General features: G+C 47.9%; 1 protein-coding gene across 2 annotated transcripts in view; it reads left to right on the top strand.

Moving 5' to 3' along the window:
- Positions 1–1,009: 1,009 nt before the first annotated feature.
- Positions 1,010–21,287, top strand: part of LOC149349158 (uncharacterized) — a 173,786-nt gene continuing 153,508 nt past the window's right edge. For both annotated transcript variants that reach the window (XM_089576748.1, XM_089576747.1), the window contains exon 1: positions 1,010–1,124. In XM_089576748.1, coding sequence (XP_089432874.1) covers positions 1,082–1,124 — 43 coding nt within the window. In that variant the 5' untranslated portion in view covers positions 1,010–1,081. The remainder of the gene's footprint in view (positions 1,125–21,287) is intronic.

Here is a 21,287-nt window from a genome sequence, read left to right as displayed (position 1 = left end):
GGGCTTATCTTGCCATGAGAGTAATCTACAGCAGAGGTGACGAAGGACGGGGGACTACGATGCTCTTTAAAGGCTCCCCTAGAGTAACACTTTGAAACACTGCCTTTTACACGGCTAAGAGAAAACTAATACAATGCCGAAGTGGTGGCCAAGAGGAAAGTTGCACCCCCCCCCCCCCCAACAACACATGGGGAAGGAGGGCGCAAATTTTGTACTATTTTGTTCCCTGCTACCCAGAAGACATGAAAGGGCGCTGCCATGAACTTTGGCCCCCTTACGGGCAGACCTGTGCACGCCTATGCTAACCGCCTCTCAAGAATAAGTAAAGGCAAAAAAAGGCCCTTCGGCATTCGGCAGTGTGCAACCGCAGCAGTGCAGTTTCTTAGCACAAAGTCAAAAGCGAAAGCTGTGAGATCGTGGCGAATGTCTCAAGTAATAAAAAAAAACTTACTACATCAAATATAGACCTCAGCAATGTTAATGTCTGCGTTCAGGATTCGATGTGCTGGTGTCTAATTTGCTAATTTGGTCTGTGACCTATCACAAATCATCTTGAAAGTACGCAAATGAAACAATATTGCGGCGTGTATAATGGATCCCAGTAGAAGGCTAGAAATATTACTTCCTTGCGATAGGAAAGAAACCTCGGCTTGGTTGTGGACCATTAATGCACCGCCCAAGTTTGTCGTGAGGTCGAAAATAAGGGCTATACTAGTCTCTTCATCCCCTTCCTTGCGCCCACGGAAAACACAACTGGCGTCGTCCAGACCAAACTGGCTGATCAGCAGATCTGAGCGCGTTGCTTGTCACACTCAAGATTTTGAGGGGCGCAGTTTACCACTTGCAGCGCTACGAGTCGAGGAAGCCCTTAGTGTCGGGAGCGCGGCCGGAAGCGCCTTCCGAGAAGCAGCGCTGCCAGGTAGGCGGCGGCCCCCCTCTCCCTGACGTCAGCGCCCAGGCCTACGCGCGTGCGAGGACCGGCGGGCACTCGTCACTGCGCGGCCGTCTTCGGAGGAGCAATCCGTGGTGCGCGCGCCTATATAAACGGCCGGCCCATGGCACGAGCCGAGGAGCCCCCAGCATGGTGCAGCCCCTGAGACGCGCCGGCCCACCGCTCCTGCTCGGTAAGCGCTGCGCGCCGGCGGCGGAGCTCGTTCGAGGCCCCGCTCCACCGAGCTCCGCCGCGCTCGTCGCGGGCTCCGATCTGCATTTGTGCATGCTTTGGGGGGAGTGTTGTCAGGGCACTTCGCCACTTGAGTGCGCCCTCCTGGATAACATATATCCGTGTTTTCCCAACGCTTTCTGTGGTGTGCAGTGTTTCTATCCACTTGAACTGCCTGCAATCGCAGAAGACAGCGTTCAAAGGGGTGCGAGAAGAGCCAGATCATTGGCTTGTTCCCGCTTTGTGACATTCTACTTCGCCGTTGACAAAGTGTGTGGGGAACTGGAGAAGTCATTCGGCGGTGGAGCATGCTCAGAACCCGTTGAAAACTACTTTCCAGTAGTCACGCGACCCAGGCCATGAAGGTCTCACGCTCAGTGGTACTCATTTCCACACGAGGAGGAGAATACGTTTTTTCGGGTATGATTCCCTAAGACTCAGTGCTGTCAGGTAAAATGATGAATTTAGCAGCAGGAAACGTGGGCATTTTTCGCACGGAAGACCAATGATGAATCTGTTGATTCTCTGCATATTGCTGTTGTCCATTGAGAGGCTCCCGAGAGATTTCTTCATACGTGAATGGACGGCGGTGATATCTGTGGTTCGCTTCCTCCTCTAGCCCCACGCTTTGTTGCTCGTAAAACCAAGTGCAGCTCGATTTTACGTGTAACTCTAGAAAATGCGAGAGCAGAATTAGTTTTCTCATTTGCATCCACTGCGGTGCTCCGCGTCGGGCAAGCCGCTCTGAAATGCGGTGCACGCGCACTCTGCGTGTGCAGTCGTAAATTACGTACACCGATCCATCGAGGCGAATGCTCGGTCGGTTCCGATGCTCCTTTCCCTGCATTTTGTGATCGCTAAACGAGTTGGCGATCCCAAGGGGACTGCTCATCCACCCAGTCATGCTCCCACGCGGCTAGTACGACCTCCCTGGGAGCAAATGACTGGCACCGCTCCTGCCATAATAATGAAAAGCAGTTAAAAGCGGCTGCCTTGCTGTGAAGACACTCCCGACGCTGCGCTATTTACCAACAGGGGAGCGCGTGCTGGGAAATCCCTGAGCGGGCATCCCCTCCGGTTGCCTTGAGGGCGGCGAAAGAAGCGGATTTTCCCCTCGACCGTTGCTCGAATAGAACGAGGCATTCTTTCCGGCTTTTCCGACGGAGTGACCAGCGCGCGGCGCGCCGTCGGGGCGTGCGCTTGCCGCCGGGTCTGTGAACCCGACCGGATGCTCGGCTCCTCCGCCTTTCCGCCGCTCCATCCATTGAAATGCAGTGCCGGGAATGCACCTTCCGAAAGCGGTGTGCCGAAAGACGCGCTACGCTGCTGAGGTGTCGTTCCTTTTGTTTGCTAAAACAATGTGCACTCTGGCAGTAAAAAAAGAAGAGGCACTTTTCAATTGGCACGAGGGCAATCCGTTGCAGGCGGCCGAGCCAACGGTTTGCAGGCGCATTGCGCCCCAGCGGCAATCTTGTGCCGCCGTAAGGGGGGCAACATGAGTGTGCGGGACGGATACCGCGGCAAGAGTAGGCACCTCAAGCATACGCGCAGCTGGGAGTAAACCATGCTGCCAGACCACATGGGCAAAAATGCATGTCCGTGCACGCAGTCCTTGAAATGCGTCCCCCTTTGGCCTGACTGCTATTTCTGCCAGCGCTAAAATCCCCCTGTATTGGACCCCCTTAAGCCAGCGCGCTGCTTACCAAGAGGGAGGAGGAAAAATATTGCTTGTCGAAAACAAGCCAGCCTTCCTTTCCTTCATTCAGCACGCCGTGCGTGCGCTTCCTCCGGTCCCAAATATCCAACCGGTTCTGCAGCTGGAAGTGGTCGCTGCTTTGCGAAGCCTGTACCTTGTTCTTAATCAACGCCGCTGAGGAAGTGACAAACGCGCAATCTGTAACTGTGCAGATAAAACCCGTGCAGTCGTTCGATGCGATCGGCAGTCGATCTACATAAGCATATTTCGCTGCTTATCTGCATTTAATAGAAATGAGCGCCAGAAGACACAGCAAACCGTGACACACAAGGAACGACTGTCAATGCTGGCCAGCGGCAGCTGAGGGTGAATTCAGTGCACTGAAAATATTAACAAAGCGAAGCAGCGTGGCCTTGCCGGCCGTTAAAATACCCTCATTTACTTTATTCCATGCAGCCAGCATGTCCCCACCACCTGATTTCTGCCACGTGTCATTTCTGTATTCATCATCCTACTTAAGGCCCCCGCTAGTTCGGCTCGCCCGGCCCCACCGCATTCTCAGAATGTGCGTTTTTTCTCGCCCCTGTGCGCAGCCGTTCCCTCTTCCCATTGGCGACGTCGCTGGTAACTACTTTGTTTTTGCTCCTCACTCGAAACAACCGCCTCTTTTCGAATCAGGAAAAAACGCAGCGGTGCTTTCCAGAGAGCCCCCGGCGGTGGGTTTACCCCGGAAGGCACGACCTTGCCACCAAATAGGGGCGAGCGTCATTGCGCAACGACAGGCACTGCGCGCGGGGAAAATTCTGCTGCGACACACGATTATCAGGTTCGGCGCCGCACAACAATCGAATTCCACACGCTATTTAATGTGGCATGAGAGCTTCCGCAGGCAACATTTCTTGACCGCTTGGTAAGATGGCACCAAATTAAATGCGCACAAAACGCGCTGCCAGAAAAACGACTCCATTCGGTTCCATGCTAGTCACTAGAGGAAGTCGGCCGTTAAGGAATCAACTCACAGGAACAAGCCAAAAATACTGTGTCAGCAGTCAGGAGCACGTACTGCTATCATGGACGGTGCACAGCTCCTCTCTACCTCTCTTTAAACTTCCGATGAATCCGCGGAGCGCCCATTGTTTCGGCGACATGGTGCTACAACCGTGTAGACAATGCTCTCAAAAAAGGTGGCACTACGCGCAAAGGTGGGCAACCTCATGAGGTTTCGACCTCATGACTTACGTAGACCTCGACCTTGCGAAGTGAGGTGAGGTCGGCGACAGCTCGAAATTTTTTGAGTGAGAACAGCCAATCGGATCTCAACCTCACGCGTGAGTTGGAGGTTGAGTGAGGTCGTCGATCGGTGAGGTCGGGCTTTGAGTTCGAGGTTTTTCGCAGCTACCCCGACAAGCGCCCCTCCAAAGCGCAGTTCAAGCGCCCCACCGCGGTGCGCAGTGACGCTTGGTTGTCGGTTACCCCGCTCCGAAAAACAGATGCCGCGGTCCAGTCCTTGCTTTCCTGGACTCTTCCGTGATGTCTTTTCACGTCCTACGCTCCCTTCTAGTCTTCATGGAAGTGTGGCTACCGTAACAGTGAGCCCCTCCTTGCCAGAGGTCGGGCGCTCCAGCGCGAAATACGTAACTCACGCTGATCCAGTATCTTTAAGCGTTTGATGCCGCAAATATTTTCAAACCAACAAGCTGCGAAGAAGCTCCTCGGCGAGCGGATGGTCCAAACGAAGACTGCTTCGTCACGCTCATGCCCGTTACATGCGCATACGTCACAGCTGCTGCTTTGATATCGAGTGAAGGGAACTGGGCTGTACATTACACGGATACTCGACGGAAACGGGAGCAACCCACATTAGTAGGCGGACGTAATTTCTGCACCTTTTAACACACACAGCCACCGATTTGACAAAAAAAGTGCGAAAAACGAAGAAAGTCACAGATTTCTACGCTTAATCGGAGTCTTCCCCTTCGAACAACATTAACTGATGGGCACGTTGGTCAGGCATCATTTGTAGTGCAACAGCGCAACGGCACGAGGCTACTGAAGAGAATGGACGAGACACACTGCGATTCCCCTTCGACTCGTGAACTATACTTCCGTGTATTCTCATTCGATAAATGTATTTAGTAGATGAAAATATAGTTCACTTTTATCTCCGCCCGAATAACCTCTATGTCCTGTTCCTTGTTCAGGCTCCTAAATCCATACAATCACTGGCCGATCATACAGAGACTTATTTCCCCGTCAAAAAGTGTTCATAAAACCCTGGCCGCTGCCGTCGAATTTCGGTGGAGGCGAAATCCTAGAGGCCCGTGTACTGTGCGATGTCAGTGCAGGTTAAAGAACACCAGGTTGTCGCAATTTCCGGAGCCCTCGACTACGGCTCCCTCATAGCCTGAGTCGATTTGGGACGTTCAACCCCAATAAACCAAAAAAAACAAACCAATTTTTTCCGAAAAGAAATCGAGATGAGAGTTTGCATCTGTGGATACCGAGGAGACCATTATTATTCAATGTAAAGAAATCTATTGGAATTAGGCTTAATAAAAGGCACAAGCTGACGGTGGTGCAGCCCTAAGTGCATACATCCAGCCATGTTGACCAGATCGTTGAAAGCTTCTACGAGGACTTGTAATCGACAATGAACAAAATAAAATCACACTACACTGTACTGACAGGTGACTTCATTGCGAAGGTCGGCAAAAAGCAGGCCGGAGTCCAGGCGATAAGCGACTAAGGCATATCCTCCAGGAATAGCAGAGAGAGTTCTTAGTAGAGTTCGCAGAATAATTCAGGGATCATGAATACCTTCTTCCGGAAACGAGAGGGCAGGAAGTTGACGTAGAAGAGTTCCAATGGTGAGACTAGAAATGAAATATACTTCATTCTATGCGCTCACCCTGGCGTCATGCAGGATGTGCAGGTCCTAAGGAAGGCGCGTTGTAGCGACCACAGAGTGGCAAGGTGTCGAATTAGCCGAAGCCCCGTAAGCGAGTTAGCAGTAAGAGGGAAAGGAGAGGAATTCAGGGTTGCAAAAGGGTGAAAAAGTGGGCGAGTTGTACAGATCAATGTTACTTAGGCACCAACAGGACGAGGACGGAGACGCAGAGGGAACAAGAACTCACTGACAAATATTTATTGGGAAACGCAATATATACAAAGAGAAAAAAAACTGCATCTCTCCATCCTCGTCCCAGCAGTGCCTCAATAACATGAATTTATGGTCTCACGGCAGAAAATTATTTCGGCTTAAACAGAGGAAGACAATCATAATGTTCAAACAATGAGCGATCTCACAGGTTTCATTACGGATTGCGCAGTAGAAGTAGGCGGTAGGATGGTTCAAGAGGACACCGACAAGCTATCTCAAGAGACGAAAGATCTGACTAAGCAACACCAAAGAAAGCATTAAAGTGTCTAACCCTATAGAGAGTAGAACTGGCGCAGCTATAAAAGTTAATAAATAAGAGCAAGGTAGCCAACATAAGGGGAAGTTCGCTTACTAAAATGTTGCGGGGCTAGTTGGTGATGCGTTTTATTTTCTTGAAATTTAAACGGCGCTGCATATTTAGACGAATGGACAAAAAAAGTCATGACAGGATGGGCGCTGACTCCAACTATGTTTATTGACACATATGTTCGTTGAACGTGTAAGAAACACCACTGTGAGCGCATGCGCATCTATGACGACAGAACGAAAAGGGGAAGAAAACGGGGAAGGAGGGCAGTGAGGTCGCTATTTTTTTTCTCTTCTGAAAAAAAAAAACAAAGAAAAACAAGGGTCGTAGATTAAGGAGAGCAGACTGCATTTCATCGCCTAGTTTCAGCCAATATGAATTCGCTGGTATGCAGGGAGACAGAAATGGTGCTGATGCACGTGTCGCCTTTCGCCTTGCCGTGTCAGGGAATTTCAAAGAACGTTGGAAAACGCATCAGAATCACGGATGAATCTACCTGCCCAGTGCCGTTCTTGCAAGGATAAGAAAGGTCAGAACTGTGAGCCACTGCTCGACAAAATCAAAATTGTGACGAGGAGAAAAGATTGGTTTGGTTTGCTTTATTGGCGTTTAACATCCCAAAGCAACTCTGGCTATGAGGGACGCCGTAGTGAAGGGCTCCGGAAATTTCGACCGTCTGGGGTTCTTTAAAGTGCACTGACATCGCATAATACATGAACCTCTAGAATTTTGCCTTCATCAAAATTCGACCACCGCGGCCGGGATCGAACCCGCGTCTTTCGGGTCCGCAGCCGAGCGCCGTAACCACAGAGCCACCGCAGCGGCGCAGGAGCAAAGATAGATTAGCTCGGGAAATTTCAGAAGCCTTTTTTAGCAAGGCCAGAGCTGACATGTCGGTTTGCACCACTTCTGCCTCCATGCATACAAGCAAATTCACATTGCTTGACAATAAACGACGAAATGCAGTCTCAATGACACTTTACTAACACCGCTCAAGAGAAACGTTACAACAGCTGTACATTACCGTTACTCAACTATGGCGCAGAAAGGAAGAAACTAAAGAAAAGTGCTCAGCTTAAATTAAGCACAACGCCGCGAGCGGTGGAATAAAAAATTACAGGTGTAACATTAAGAGACCGGAAGAAGGCAGTGTGGGTGAGGGAACAAACGCGGGTTAATGACATCCTAGCCGATATCAAGAGGAAGAGTTGGACTTGGACATGCCGGGTAATGCGAAGGGAAGATAACCGCTGGTCCTTAAGGGTAACGAAGTTGATTCCAGGAGAAGGCAAGCGTAGCAGAGGGTGGCAGAAAGTTGGGGGAGTCTGGCGAAGGACATGGTGAATTGGAGAGACATGGGAGAGGCCGGCAGTGGGAGTAGTAAGGAGTAGTAGTACCAACTCGCCCAACTTTCTGCATTGCTTGGAGTAGTAAAGATGATGATGGCAAACAAAGGTGAGCACGTCAAGGGCGTTCAGTTGGTCATCATTGCCCTCAATAAATTGAAGCATGGCCATTGGAGTCTCAGTTGTCATAAAGTACTCTTCGGTCACTATATTTAATCCAAGCCTTTCTTGTTTTCTTCATGAGTGCAGTAAATCACAAATTTAAGCTCTTCCCCTTGCACACGCCAGTTTGCTGTAACCTGTGCTTATCGATCTGGCGCTTCTGAGAAGCATTCAGTTCGAGTATTTCGAACTTCACGCTGGCTTTCGTAAGGCTTCCGACTGCCGTCCTTACTAGACGGCTTGCACAAGATTTTCTCCGGATTCATGAACAGCGTGCTTGGTTGAGATGTAAGATGCTCTGGCCGTACAGAAAAAATGGCATGTAGTGCATTTACTCCGTCCAAGTCCACTGTATATAAATTAACATCAATGTGTCAAAATATATTTGCCCGTCCCAGACTCGACCGACACGACACAAACATGCACTCACTCTAACTGATTATTCATATCGCACAGATGCACTTAAACATTCATTTTTTCCTGTAGCCATCTGAGAATGGAACAAACTGGATGCCTCGATTACTCATGCGCCGACCTTAACAACGTTCGCTACAAGGCTCGAGGCCAGTATTGCCGCAGAGTAACGCTCTCAGTGATGCACATGGGCCTCTGGGTATTGATAATCCGTTTCACTTCCGTTCCTTCTTGTCGTCTTAATCAGTGCATCACCCCTTGCGTAGTCATAGTTTGTCTTCCTGGGTTCGATTGTCCGCTATCATTCAGCATTATTATTGTTTCCATCATATACGTATCTTGTATTGAGCGCCAAGGTTTTTTCTTTCATTTTTTGTTTTCGCTTCTAAGTGCATGTTGTTCACTGTTAGCCGTGTTTGATCACTTCATATGGTAACCTTGTCTGGAGCTGATTGTACATAGTTTGTCCGCAGGTAGACAAATGAACCACTGTTCTACCAGATTTATCTTTGCATGTGTTCTTGCCGCATTTTGAAATTTCCTTGTGTTGTGTGATGTAGTTCTTGCCTCAGTGTAACTATTGTGTATGCCCACCTGCTAGGGCCCCGTAAAGGGGCCTGCAGTATTGAAAATAATAAAATAAAAAACAAAGGTGTTCAACTCTGTCTAGGCGAGTGGTTGCGTTCCTTTTTTCCTTCCAGCCGCAGGTTCGTAGCTTTAGTGGTGTTTCCGGTGTCCCCCCCCCCTCCCTGCTCACGGCGACTGTGGACGGGAACAAACAGGCGCTGAGTTTGCGTAGCAGCGAGCTCAGTGTCACGAGAGCATGGCCGCATGCATTCGTACCGCCCTGTCCACTTAAAAAGTGTGTCATCGGCATTCTCAGTTGATCCAGGGAACGAGCGCATCAGGCTATCGTCTCGGGATGGCTTCGCCATTACAGTAAATTTTCTGCCTGGACAAGTCGACCTCCGCAATGCGATGTACGCCTCTCTAGCAGGCCAAGAGATGACGTAAGAGCTTGCTGCCTTAGAAAATTCGCGCCGTTTTGGATTCTTGCCGGCCCTCCGCTCGTTATGGCTGTGACCGGAGAACAGAACACTTACGGGACAACCAAAAAGGAGGCGCTGCAGTTATCAGCAGATCAGATGAGGTCTCCTTGACGAGCCGCTGAAAGTTGCAGAGGCGCGGCGGGCCCGCAACGGTGTGCTTTGAGGGCTCCGGATTCGTCGACCACGCGGGTAACCCGAGCCGCTCAGGCAACACTGCCGCGCTGCTGGTACTTATGACTCGGGGTCAAGTGCTTTTTCGCTTTTCGAAAAAATGGCGATATTCGGAGCGCTCCTCTTGAGGGGTGCATGTAGCGGAGTGCAAAGGCGCTGTTGGAGATTCCTGCCTCGATGCAGACAGGGCAACTCTAGGTTCTCTCCTATTTGCTATTGGAGAGAGAGAGCGTCTTGGCAGTCTTCATGGGTGGAGTCGCTAGTCCAGGGCTCCTGCGGCGGCAGCTTGGGCCCGTTCGACCAGTCAGAGCTGATTTCCGGGTTCCCGGCTGGAGAGAGCTACCACCGACTCCTCCGGCGTGTATGACTGGGACTGCAGAATTGTGTTGCAATTCCCACGTGGTGTGGTATGAAGTGGCTGTCACTCCGCACTATGGGCATGCAGGCCTCTATGTTGAGGGGTGTGTCTTGTTTAGAATAAATAAGCATGGACATGTGTTTGTTTGTAGATGTCTCCAGCTTACAGTCTGCTCGTTAGTGAGTTGACTATGGGGTGGGGAGGTAGGTCCTCCTTAATCCCCTAAGGTGCTCCAGTATATCGCCATAGGTCTGGGTAACCGCCTCGAGTCCCATCGCATCAGCCGTCGCTTTTTTTCCCCCAAGTTCTAGTCGCATTACGAACTCTACCCGCTTCTTTTCTCCCGCGTTGCACTAATCATTTCCCTTTCGTTAGCTGGCTGCCTTGTCATCGATTCAATTTTTAGCCTCTCCTTGAGCCTATAAATTTCTTTCCCACACGTGAGTACTGAGTACTTTCCCACACGCGTACACTGGTGAACAAATAAGTCCGGTTGGGCGCTTTGCAGTATTAATGGTCGCAAGTGATGGGTTATTTGAAGTAAGATGGGCAGAAAGTCGGGCTAGTTAGTTATAATTCATGGTTAGAAAAGCTCATAAAAAGACAACGCGCGAAGAAACAAGAAAAGCACAAGGGCTAGCTTGCAAGTGAAACCTTATTCTAAACAGGAAGAAGCCTAAATGGGAAACAAAGGCTAACAAAACTCAAAAACAGCAATCGTCACGCGAATCAGTTGTCGTCCGACAGGTGTTAATAAAGACATGAAGCAATGAGGCACATAGATCACCATTGAAACCCGCGTGAAGATGCTTAAAATTAGCATTCAATATAAGTCAGCCGTACCGAAATTTGACAGATACAGGTAGCCCAGTTCGTGCGTATGTGGCAGGATTCCATCAGTTCACCGACTAGCTGGTCTCGACGCCTGAAAAGTTTCGCCGCTCTGGCACAAAATGGTGTCCACATGATTTTTTTCTTTTTATCGTTGCTACGACACGTGCGCCAATGCTTTTGCAGATTATTAAGCAAGTTTCGACCTAGCAGCAGAGTTTCAGTTGCGAGTAAGCACTTGTCCCTGAGTTCTTTCTTCGACCGTCTGTCTTTTTACGTGCTTTTTCAAACATGCCCATTTACGCACTCATTTGTTGAGCTTCTACTCACAAACCTAGCCCTGTGGAAAGCGTTACACATGCAGTGCGCACTAAAATTTATTCTTAGGGGCCTAACTTTTTCGGCCTTTTTTCCCAAACATTCAATGCCTACATTGCTTGCTTGTGTGTTTCCGCTGTTAAAACGCTCCAGTGACATGCACTTTGCAGACACGAGCTCCTTGCTGTCAGCCAGCCTTCTCACATGACTCTTGGTTTATGGCGCACCGCTGTTAAGCCGGCCGAAGCGGTGCAAGCAGCGCAAGAACGGACGCAAACGCAGGCATGAAGACATAGCAGGCGCGAGCTCCGTTTCGGTTTGCCAGTGTACGGCAGTGAAGTCGCCCTTCATTCGCATTATTTCTGACGCATCGTTAGGTTGCAGAAATAATCCGACAAGTGAGCTCGCGGTTAGAGTTGCACTGGTAGCTTATCACGTTCTCGACATACAGGCACGGCGTGCACGGCCCCCAAGCTACACCGCAGTGAAAGAAGACTCCAGATTAATTACCACCACCTGCGGTACATGCACTGAGCCCACGGGCGCCATTACTCTCTTCGACCCTGAATGACCTCGCGTCCCTGAGCCGAGCAGCCGAACGCCTAGCCAACAGTGCGGCCCACGACGACTGGTTGAGGATAGACACATATTCATCTGCGAATTCACCCATCGACATTCTAACATGGCCCGTATAATTCATCATCATCATCATCAGCCTGACTACACCTACTGCAGGGCAAAGGCCTCTCCCATGTCTCTCCAATGAACACTGTCCTTTGCCTGTTGCGGCCACCGTATTCCCGCAAACTTCTTAATCTCATTCGCCCACCTAACTTTCTGCCGTCCCCTACTACGTTTGCCTTCTCTTGGAATCCACTCCGTTACTCTTAAGGACCAGCGGTTATCTTGCCTTTTCATTACATGCCCTGCCCAAGCCCATTTCTTCCTCTTGATTTCAGCTAGGACATCATAAACCCGCGTTTGTTCCATCACCCACTCCGCCCTCTTCCGATCTCTTAACGTTACACCCATCTTTTTTCTTTCCATAGCCCGCTGCGTTGTCCTTAACTTAAGCTGAACCCTCTTTGTTAGCCTCCTCGTTTCTGCCCCATAGGTGAGTACCGGTAGGATACAGCTGTTGTATACCTTTCTCTTGAGGGATATTGGCAAACTGCCATTCATGATCTGAGAGAACCTGCCATATGCGCTCCACCCCATTCTTATTCTTCTAGTTATTTCCCTCTCATGATCCGGATCTGCGGTCACTACCTGCCCTAAGTAGACATATTCTCTTACTACTTCCAGCACCTCGCTACCTACTGCGAACTGCTGTTCCCTTGCTAGGCTGTTGAAGATTACTTTGGTTTTCTGCATGTTAATTTTTAGCCACACACTCTAAAAAAAAAATGGCTGAGGCTTAACTTGGTTAAGACTGGAGAATGCGAAGCATCATCGTGTCGCGTAATTTGGAGGCGCACAACCACAGCGACGGCGCGAGGTGGGCCCCCGTTTCTCCACTGTCGTGACGTCATCGTGGCACATGGTGTGACGTCATGTATCACGTGATTTGGAGGCGCACAACCACAGCGACGGCGCGAGGTGGGCCCCCGTTTCTCTACTGTCGTGACGTCATCGTGTCACGTGGTGTGACGTCATGTATCACGTGATTTGGAGGCGCATAACCACGCTGAAGGGCTGAAGTGGTAGCTAAAGTAGTATGCGTCGCATAAAAGGTAGTTGAGGTTACTACCTTTTGGGGTAGTAACGGCTGTCACATATATGACTACCTAGGTTGTAACTGTAAGTAGTAACTGCAAGGTAGTAACATTTACTACCTCTGGAGAGAAAACGCCTTAAGAAGAAATGTAATGACTTTTGATATCAGGATGTTGTGCCTATAAGATAATAATAGTGCAAAATAAGAGCCGAAATAAAAAAAAACGAGCCAAAACAAAAAATTGCCTACTTCCACGAGGATTCGAACCGCGGACCTTAGAACCTCTATCCTACAACGCTAACCACAACGCCACGCCACTTTTTGGTTTTTCTTTATTAACAACGCCACGCCACCAGACGTTACTTCGTCAACTTATGTGGCGTGATATGTGCAGCCACAGTTGTTTCTTGTTCTTTCCATTGCGTGTAAATGTAGGAGCTGCATTTACATTCTCGCACTGGACAACGATGTTGTTGAGAAGGACCTTTCAGTGGCTGATGGCCAATGACATAAGGAAATCTTCTGTGTTAACGAAAAAGAGTCTCTGCTGAGTTTTTATTGTCGAAAGACATGCATACCTGACTTCGTGGTGACTTTCTAATGTGTCACAAGGAGTGCATGAACATGACACCAGAAACTCAACGCCCCATCTTGTAGTAACCCAGAAGGAAAAATGAGCACAAATCAGGCACAATAGCTTGGGGTTGGGGAAAAAGTGCAATTAAGAAATCAAACTAAAGAATGGAACACATACGCTCTGCGTATATTGTATTGAAAACAAAAAACAGCACTATATATTTTGTTATATTTGCTGCCAATTAGGAAACCCTTTTCATTATATAAAAACATGGGGCATTGAGTAGCAATGTCACCGGGAATGTTAGTATACGTACATGTGCATATTCCGATCATCCATTTCCAGATCAAGGTAGTAATGGATACTACCAGGGTTATAATGAGGTAGTAAAAGTGTAGTAACTGCCAAAAAACGTAGTAGCAGCAGAAGTTACTACCTTGTTACTACTTAATTTTCTTTCTAGGTAGTAACAAGGTCGTAGCAACACAGTACATAGGTAGTAAGGGTTAAAAAAAGGTTGTAACAGCAGCCGTTACTACGTTTTCACTACCTTTTTTTCTAAGAGTGCATCATGCTTTGCAGTTTTTGTCCTGAGTGGCTTAGCAGGGCAATGTCATCAGGCAGTCGCAAATTACTCAGGTATTCTCCACTAACTCTTATCCCCAAATCTTCCCATTTCAGGCCCCGGGATACCTCCTGTAAGCAGGCGGTGAATAGCATTGTCGAGATCGTGTCTCCCTGCCTGACTCCTTTCCGTATTGGAATTTTATTGCTGACTCTATGGAGAACTATAGTAGCTGTACAATCGTTAAAAATATATTCCAATATACTCACATAACACTCTTCCACACCCTGATTGCGCATTGCCTGCATGACAGCTGAGGTTTCCACTGAGTCAAATGCTTTCTCGTAATCAATGAAGGCTATATATAGGGGTTGGTTATATTCTGCGCATTTCTCTATCATCTGATTGATCGTGTGAATGTGGTCTATTGTCGAGTATCCTTTACGAAAGCCTGCCTGATCATTTAATTGACTGAAGTCTAGGGTTGTCCTTACTATATTAGCGATTACCTTAAAAAAATACCGTGGCGGCGACGGACAGTAATCTGATCGGTCTGTAATTTTTCAAGTCCTTGACGTCTTCTTTCGTATGATTTAAGATAATGTTAGCGTTCTTCCAAGCTTCTGGTACTCTCGAGGTCACAAGGCATTGCGTATACAATTCAGTCAGAGTTAAAAATTTGCGCTGGGTTCACCTATTGTTCAGGACCATGGAGGCTAACAAAAAGAGTTGATATTAGGAGTTGATATTAGGGAACGCAGTGAGCTATGGAAAGGAAAGTGACAGGTGTACCGATGAGAGACAGAAAGAGGGAGTTAGGGGGCAAAGAACATCCTAATGAAAATCAGGAGAAAAAATTTGAAAGGAAGACGGTGCCTTCGGACAGCAGTGCCATGGTTAGAGAAAACTGCTGGAGCAGGACAGGGCGCGAGAGGTCTTGGTCCTGCAGTCGACGTAGTTACTCTCCAGTCGTGTAGTATTCCAATAATTGTATACGTACTTTGGAGGAGCCTTATTTTCATCGGGTGCGCCTCTTCGGTCAGAGCACACCATACCAGGTCCCGGCCGGCGAAAACCACGGTGCCGGGGGTATGGGGTGCGGGCGAACTGCCTCCGTTTTTATGCGAAGCATACTACTTTAGCTACCACTTCAGCCCTTCACCGTGGTTATGCGCCTCCAAATCACGGGATACATGACGTCACACCACGTGACACGATGACGTCACGACAGTGGAGAAACGGGGGCCCACCTCGCGCCGTCGCTGTGGTTGTGCGCCTCCAAATCACGTGACACGATGATGCCACACCACGTGACACGATGACGTCACGGCAGTGGAGAAACGGGGGCCCACCTCGCGCCGTCGCTGTGGTTGTGCGCCTCCAAATCACGTGATACATGACGTCACACCACGTGACACGATGACGTCACGACAGTGGAGAAACGGAGGCCCACCTCGCGGCGTCGCTGTGGTTGTGCGCCTCCAAATCACGTGATACATGACGTCACACCACGTGACTTGATGACGTCACGACAGTGGAGAAACGGGGGCCCACCTCGCGCCGTCGCTGTGGTTGTGCGCCTCCAAATTACGCGACACGATGATGCTTCGCATTCTCCAGGCTTAACCAAGTTAAGCCTCAGCATTTTTTTTTTATCCCTGCTTCTGGAATTGTATAACTCATCTGGCGACTGCAGCGTACACCGGAAGCACCCTAAAGGCGCGTGTGTGAGGGTCGGGAACACTCAGGGAACGCATTTACGGAGGGACGCGGTTCCGCATGCAGTAACCGAGTGCGACATGGGTGCAACAAGGGTGCGACATGGGTGCAACAGCCGCACGACAGTGAATGACATCGCTAATTAGGTTTCTCTGAGTGGATTTCGTGCGGTAGCTTAGGCACTTGAACTGCCGCCAACTTTGCGCGCGAACAGAGATGGCGCCCTCAAGGAATGTTTTCGCCTCGAAGGCTGTACCCAGTGACGCCAGATTTGTGACGTGTTTACAACCCTCGAAAAAGATATACTCTACCGTGCCTTGTTTGCGCTGGCGTCCATACGGCCGCTGATTGCGTCACATGTTGAGATCTTCCAGGGATCATTTGCTTTTCTGGACTGGTCAAGCTGATAGCAGCCCCGGAAGCTGTAATCGTCTAAAATGTCAAGACGTGGGGTGATTACGCCTTGTGATCTCCGATCGGGTGCGGGGTGATTATAGGCGCATTTTCCAGACTTACGTTAGTTTCGTCCCGTGAGGATCACAACGCCCTGTAGGACATTTCACCACGTTTTTGCCGGAAAAACGGCCATGGCGTCCGAACCCGAGGCACTCACGGCCGTGCTGGGTGGGTGCGAGAAGGACGGTTTGGCGACCGACCGCTCTTTTGTAGCTCCTGTGCGCACAGATGAGCAACTGACATGACGGCTCAAATATACACGACTTGAACAAGGTTTCCGAAATAGGCTGATAGTAATTTTTAGCTCTGGGCTAGCCTAGATGACTGACTGAATACTCCAAATTAGCTTAAAAAGCTGCGAAGCAAGCGCATCAGCGCACTGGGCAGCTGGTTACACCCAACGGAGGGAGACGACCCTTTGGGGTCGCAAGTATATGCATTTTTAACTCGACTAATGTTGAAATTTTGTTCACTTCGACCGCAATGTGCGAGCGAAACAATACACGTGTGTACAGAAAGCGGCAGCGCATGAATGCAGGTACCCTAGTGCGAACTTTGGCAAATGTACCATCAGCGTCCAATGAGACGCGAAAGAGAACTGAAACGCAAACCGCAAAATTGGAATATATTGAACTACGGAGCTAGAATATTGGGCGGCTGCTTTTTCACACAGAAGTACTTGTATTTGGGCGTGTTGGTTCATAACTTTTCAGGAGGACACAGGGGCGCAATAAAAAAAATAAATAAAAAGGGGCGGCTTTTTGCATCGAAGCGGTGAAGACCACTCCTTTTAAAGTGTTAATATGCCACGCCAGTATTTCTTCGCCAGCCGGTAACATTTTTGTGTGCTAGCGTTCCAGTTGTTTCATTCGGCGTTCGTTATACGTCCGTCACTAAATACTATTAACCCTGAAAGTCTTTCATCTCTTGCTTATCTCGGAAAATTAGCTATCATAAAGTATTGCACGCCACTTTCACCTTTGCCCCAGTGTCACACCAAACATGCCATAAAAGACTTCGCTTGTGAGGCAGAGAGAATTACGAAGCTATCAATCACCACCTACAGCATTTATTTCATATTTTATAAACTGGCTTTCACGACCTATGTGTTCAATATTACAGCCAAACTTTCAAAAGTAAATTGAAATCGGAATTGATTTATTGATTCCTCGTACAAGCGAGAGGAGACAGGGTACTAAAGGCTATGTGAAAGCTTCACAGAGGTCCCCCCCCCTCCCTTTATGCACAGATTCGGCATCAGGTAATCTCAAAATATAAACATCAGTACAGCTTGTAATTACAAACACTATTAATATAAAAGAAACATAAAAAACAGACAGTGATTTGAAGTTACAGTCACTTCTACCATATAGTAATGACACAAGAAAATTTCACTTCAAATAATCATACATTTCCCACAAATCATACCCACTATCTCGGAACAATCTGAAGAAAACTGATGGAATTGATCCGCGCAATTGCAATAAATTATAAAAACCAACCCACAGAAATGGCTGCGCACAACAGAGACGACAAAACTGCAGAGAAACAATGGAGAACCCTGTTACGAGGTAAGAAATAAAACACTCTGCAGCAGTGCCCCGCAAGGGAGTCTCAATGTGACGGGCGCCAGCCCCCGTATACCGTAGCTGTTATCTGCGATAGCTTCTTGCAAGGTGAAGAAGGGGCCACGGTCAAGCCCACGGGTAGGGGGGCTCCGGGACCTTCTTCTGTCTATAAGGGTGAAGCACAATTGACAGAATAGGAACCCTTAACCCATATTATTAGAGCATATAATTTACTCTAACCTCATAGTGTTCCTCGAATTAAACTCATTTTTTACTCCTGTCCAACACGGTTTTCGCAAACAGCACTCGTGTGAAACACAGCTATTATCTCTTACTAACAGTATAGCCTCCTCTCTCGACCATGGATTAATATTTATTGAATTTTCCTCAATTTTGCAAAAAGCCTTCGACAAAGTCCCCTATAACCTGCTCCTTCTAAAATTAAGCATTCTGAACATTGACCGCTGCATCATAAAATGTATTGAGTGTTTCCTCTTTAATCGCTCCCAGTTTGTTACAGCTAACAATTTTACTTCATCTACTTCTTCTGTAAAATCCGGTGTCCCACAAGGCTCTGTTTTGGCCCCGTTGTTGTTCCTGATATATGTTAATGCCCTTCCTGACTGTGTTTCCTCATCCATAAAGCTTTATGCCGATGACTGTGTTTTTTATCATGAAATCACAAACACTCATGATAACATACTCCTGCAGTACGACCTTGACGCGATCTCACACTGGTGTAACGATTGGCTTATGCCCTTAAATGCTAGTAAATGCAAAATCATGACAATATCCCGTCGTACCAACATGCCTATACCTTACTGCTACAGAATTAACTCTATAGCTCTCGAGAATTTCACATCCTATAAATATCTCTGAGTTTACATAACAAACAGCTTTTCATGGCATGTTCATGTGAAATATATTACGAACAATGCTAGTCGCACTCTCGGTTAGCTGCGTAGGAACTTTTGTCAAGCACCAAATCATCTCACAGTAATTTTGTATCAAACATTAATTCGACCAAAACTAGAATATACCTCCGCAATATGACACCCACCTCTTTGCCCATTAACCGACGACATCAAAGCAATTCAAAATCGATCAGTGCGCTTCTGTCTAATCAGTGCATTCTGTCTAATTATGCCCGTACTGCAAGTGTTTCCTTAATGAAGTCACAACTAGGTCTACCGAACTTGCACATTCGAAGGAAGGTCTCCCGTTTGTGACTGTTTCAAAAAATTTATTTCAATAACCCTTTACTGAAAAGTGAACTCTTTTCAGAACCTACTTACTTATCAACGCGTGTCTATACACATATAAAGTTCGCGCCCCACACTGCTGAGTAAATCTGTTCTCTGACTCTTTCTTGCCAAAGACTATAACAGATTGGAACCACCTTCCCCCCTCCATTGCCTATATTCAAGATCCTGTGGCATTCAAAGACGCGCAAAAAAATTTCTTGACTGCCTAGCCTGCTTATTTCGTGTTTTTTCTTATCACTTGTTTGCTGAGCCCAGAGCATTTTGTTTCTTTTCTTAAGCTCTGCACCATATGTTTCAGTATTTATATCTTTCCAACTGCAGGCAGCAGCGCTGCCTAAGCAGGAGCGCGTGTAAGCGTGTGCTTTCTTATCTCTTTTTTCAAATTTTTTGTTGGAATTTTGTTCAACCCCTCTACCCACCCCCTCTGTAACGCCTCTTAGGCCTTGAGGGTAAATAAATAAATAAATAAATAAACAAATACATACCGCGTAGGTTCTCAATCCCCCCCCCCCCCCTCAAAAAAAAAACGATCGGAACCGGAAACGGTACCGCACCGAAGGAAACAAAGTTCCAACTTCGAAATCTGCTGAAAATTTCCCACAGTTCCTGATCGTCCATGCTGTTGAGCAAAAAGCTCCAGAGGCCGCGCAATCAGCGTTTGTAATACAAACGTGGCTAACATAGGCGAGGAATACGAAGCAAAAAAACTCTCCTCCGGAGATCTGCTTGTACAGGTCAAGTCCAAAAAGTAGAGTGATGCATTACTCAAACAACAGAAACTTGCTGACATAGACATCACAGTAACACCTCACAGAAGGCGGCTGCTAATGGCAGAGGATGAGAACGAGCTCCTCGAGAATTTGCGAGACCAAGGTGTAACGTCCCTTCGCCGCCTCACTATCAGGCGTAGAGGAGAAGAAAAAACAACACCTCACATCGTGCTAGCATTCGGCAGGACTCGGTTGCCTGAGTCTGTCCGGGTTGCTTTCATCAGGTGCCCAGTGCGCCCAGGCATCCCTAACTCTAGGAGATGCTTCAAATGCCAAAAGTATGGCCATGGCAGCAAGACATGTAGAGGCAACGGGACCTGTGGCAAATGTGCCGAAACCGAACACGATACACACAGCTGCCAATCAACTCTAACAAAATGTGCAAATTTGAAAGGTCCACACGCAATCTACTCACGAGCCTCTGAAGTATTCAAAAAAGAAAAGCAAATAATCATCTGAAAGTGCGAGCAACCCCGAGGCACGAAAAAAAAATTCAATGAAGAAACATCTTACGGTGTTTGGTAACACAGTGTGCCTGCCTCGTTCCCCACCCACCACTGACACCTGCCTCTGGGCAGTTAGTGGGAATACAAGGCCAGGCATGGCCATCCACACCAAGGCTTCCCTGCCATTTCAGAAGGATGGCTACACAGCTTCCCCCATCGGGAGAAGCTACAAATCCGTACAGGGTTTTAAATACATCCACAAAAGGAATTAGATATGAACTGTCGATGCATGTTAAAAAACTACGTAAAAGATATCCTTGCTTTATAATCCCCGCTTGTTTTATGTCTGCAGGAGACAAAACTTGGGATCGAAACAAAAAAAAAATTAATTAAATATAGTCTTTCGCCACGACCGAGACAAAGCAAATCGGCTCTCAAATAGGCCATAGTCGTCTAAAGTCGTGTGGCCGCTCGCAAAGTCGAGCCTTAGATTACATTTGAAGCCTTTGCAGTCAATGTTGTACATTTTGAAACAATTACAGTATGTTTCCTATATCTCCAACCACCCCTGACAGTAGCACTCCATGACTTAGACGAACTTTTAAAAATTACGAAAGCCATATCTGTTAGTCGGCTCACTCCAGTTTCTGGGAAAGCGAACAAACTGACACTAGAGGCCGTATTTTAGAAGATTTTATTGCGTGCAATAACATATGACTACTCAACAAGGGCAAACACACATACTGCTCTCCAAGCTCTCCGAGGAAAATGAAGTTGCATAGATTTGTCTCCCACATCGCCTTCCGTTTTTACTGGTATTAAATATGATGTCTTGGACAACCCGTATAGCAGCCATCATTTGCCCATTCTCATCAACCTAGCGTCTTCTCCGGAAATCATTCCTACAAAACCACGGCGTTGGAAGCTGCATTTGGCCGACTGGGCGCTGTTTAAAGAAAATGCCTGCCTAGAAAAAATAGATCCACGTAACTTAAGTATAGATGAACTTAATGAAAAGGTCACAAAATGCATTATTTCCGCTGCACGCCTGGCTATACCTCAGTCTTCTGTAGTGGGGAATGGAAACCACAAAACCTTGTATACAGAAGAATGTAGCGTAGCAAAAATAAAACAAAACAAAGCATGGGAAACTTTCGGGGGTACCCCACGCACAAAAATCTCATAAACTTTAAAAAGGCAAGAGCAGAAGCCAGATATATCCGCCGTTGG

Source organism: Amblyomma mixtum, chromosome 3 (assembly GCF_055824585.1).
Source record: "Amblyomma mixtum isolate Tamu chromosome 3, ASM5582458v1, whole genome shotgun sequence".
Taxonomy (NCBI): Eukaryota; Metazoa; Arthropoda; class Arachnida; order Ixodida; family Ixodidae; genus Amblyomma; species Amblyomma mixtum.
Note: the sequence above shows the minus strand (reverse complement) of the source record. Positions and strands in the feature narration are given on the sequence as shown.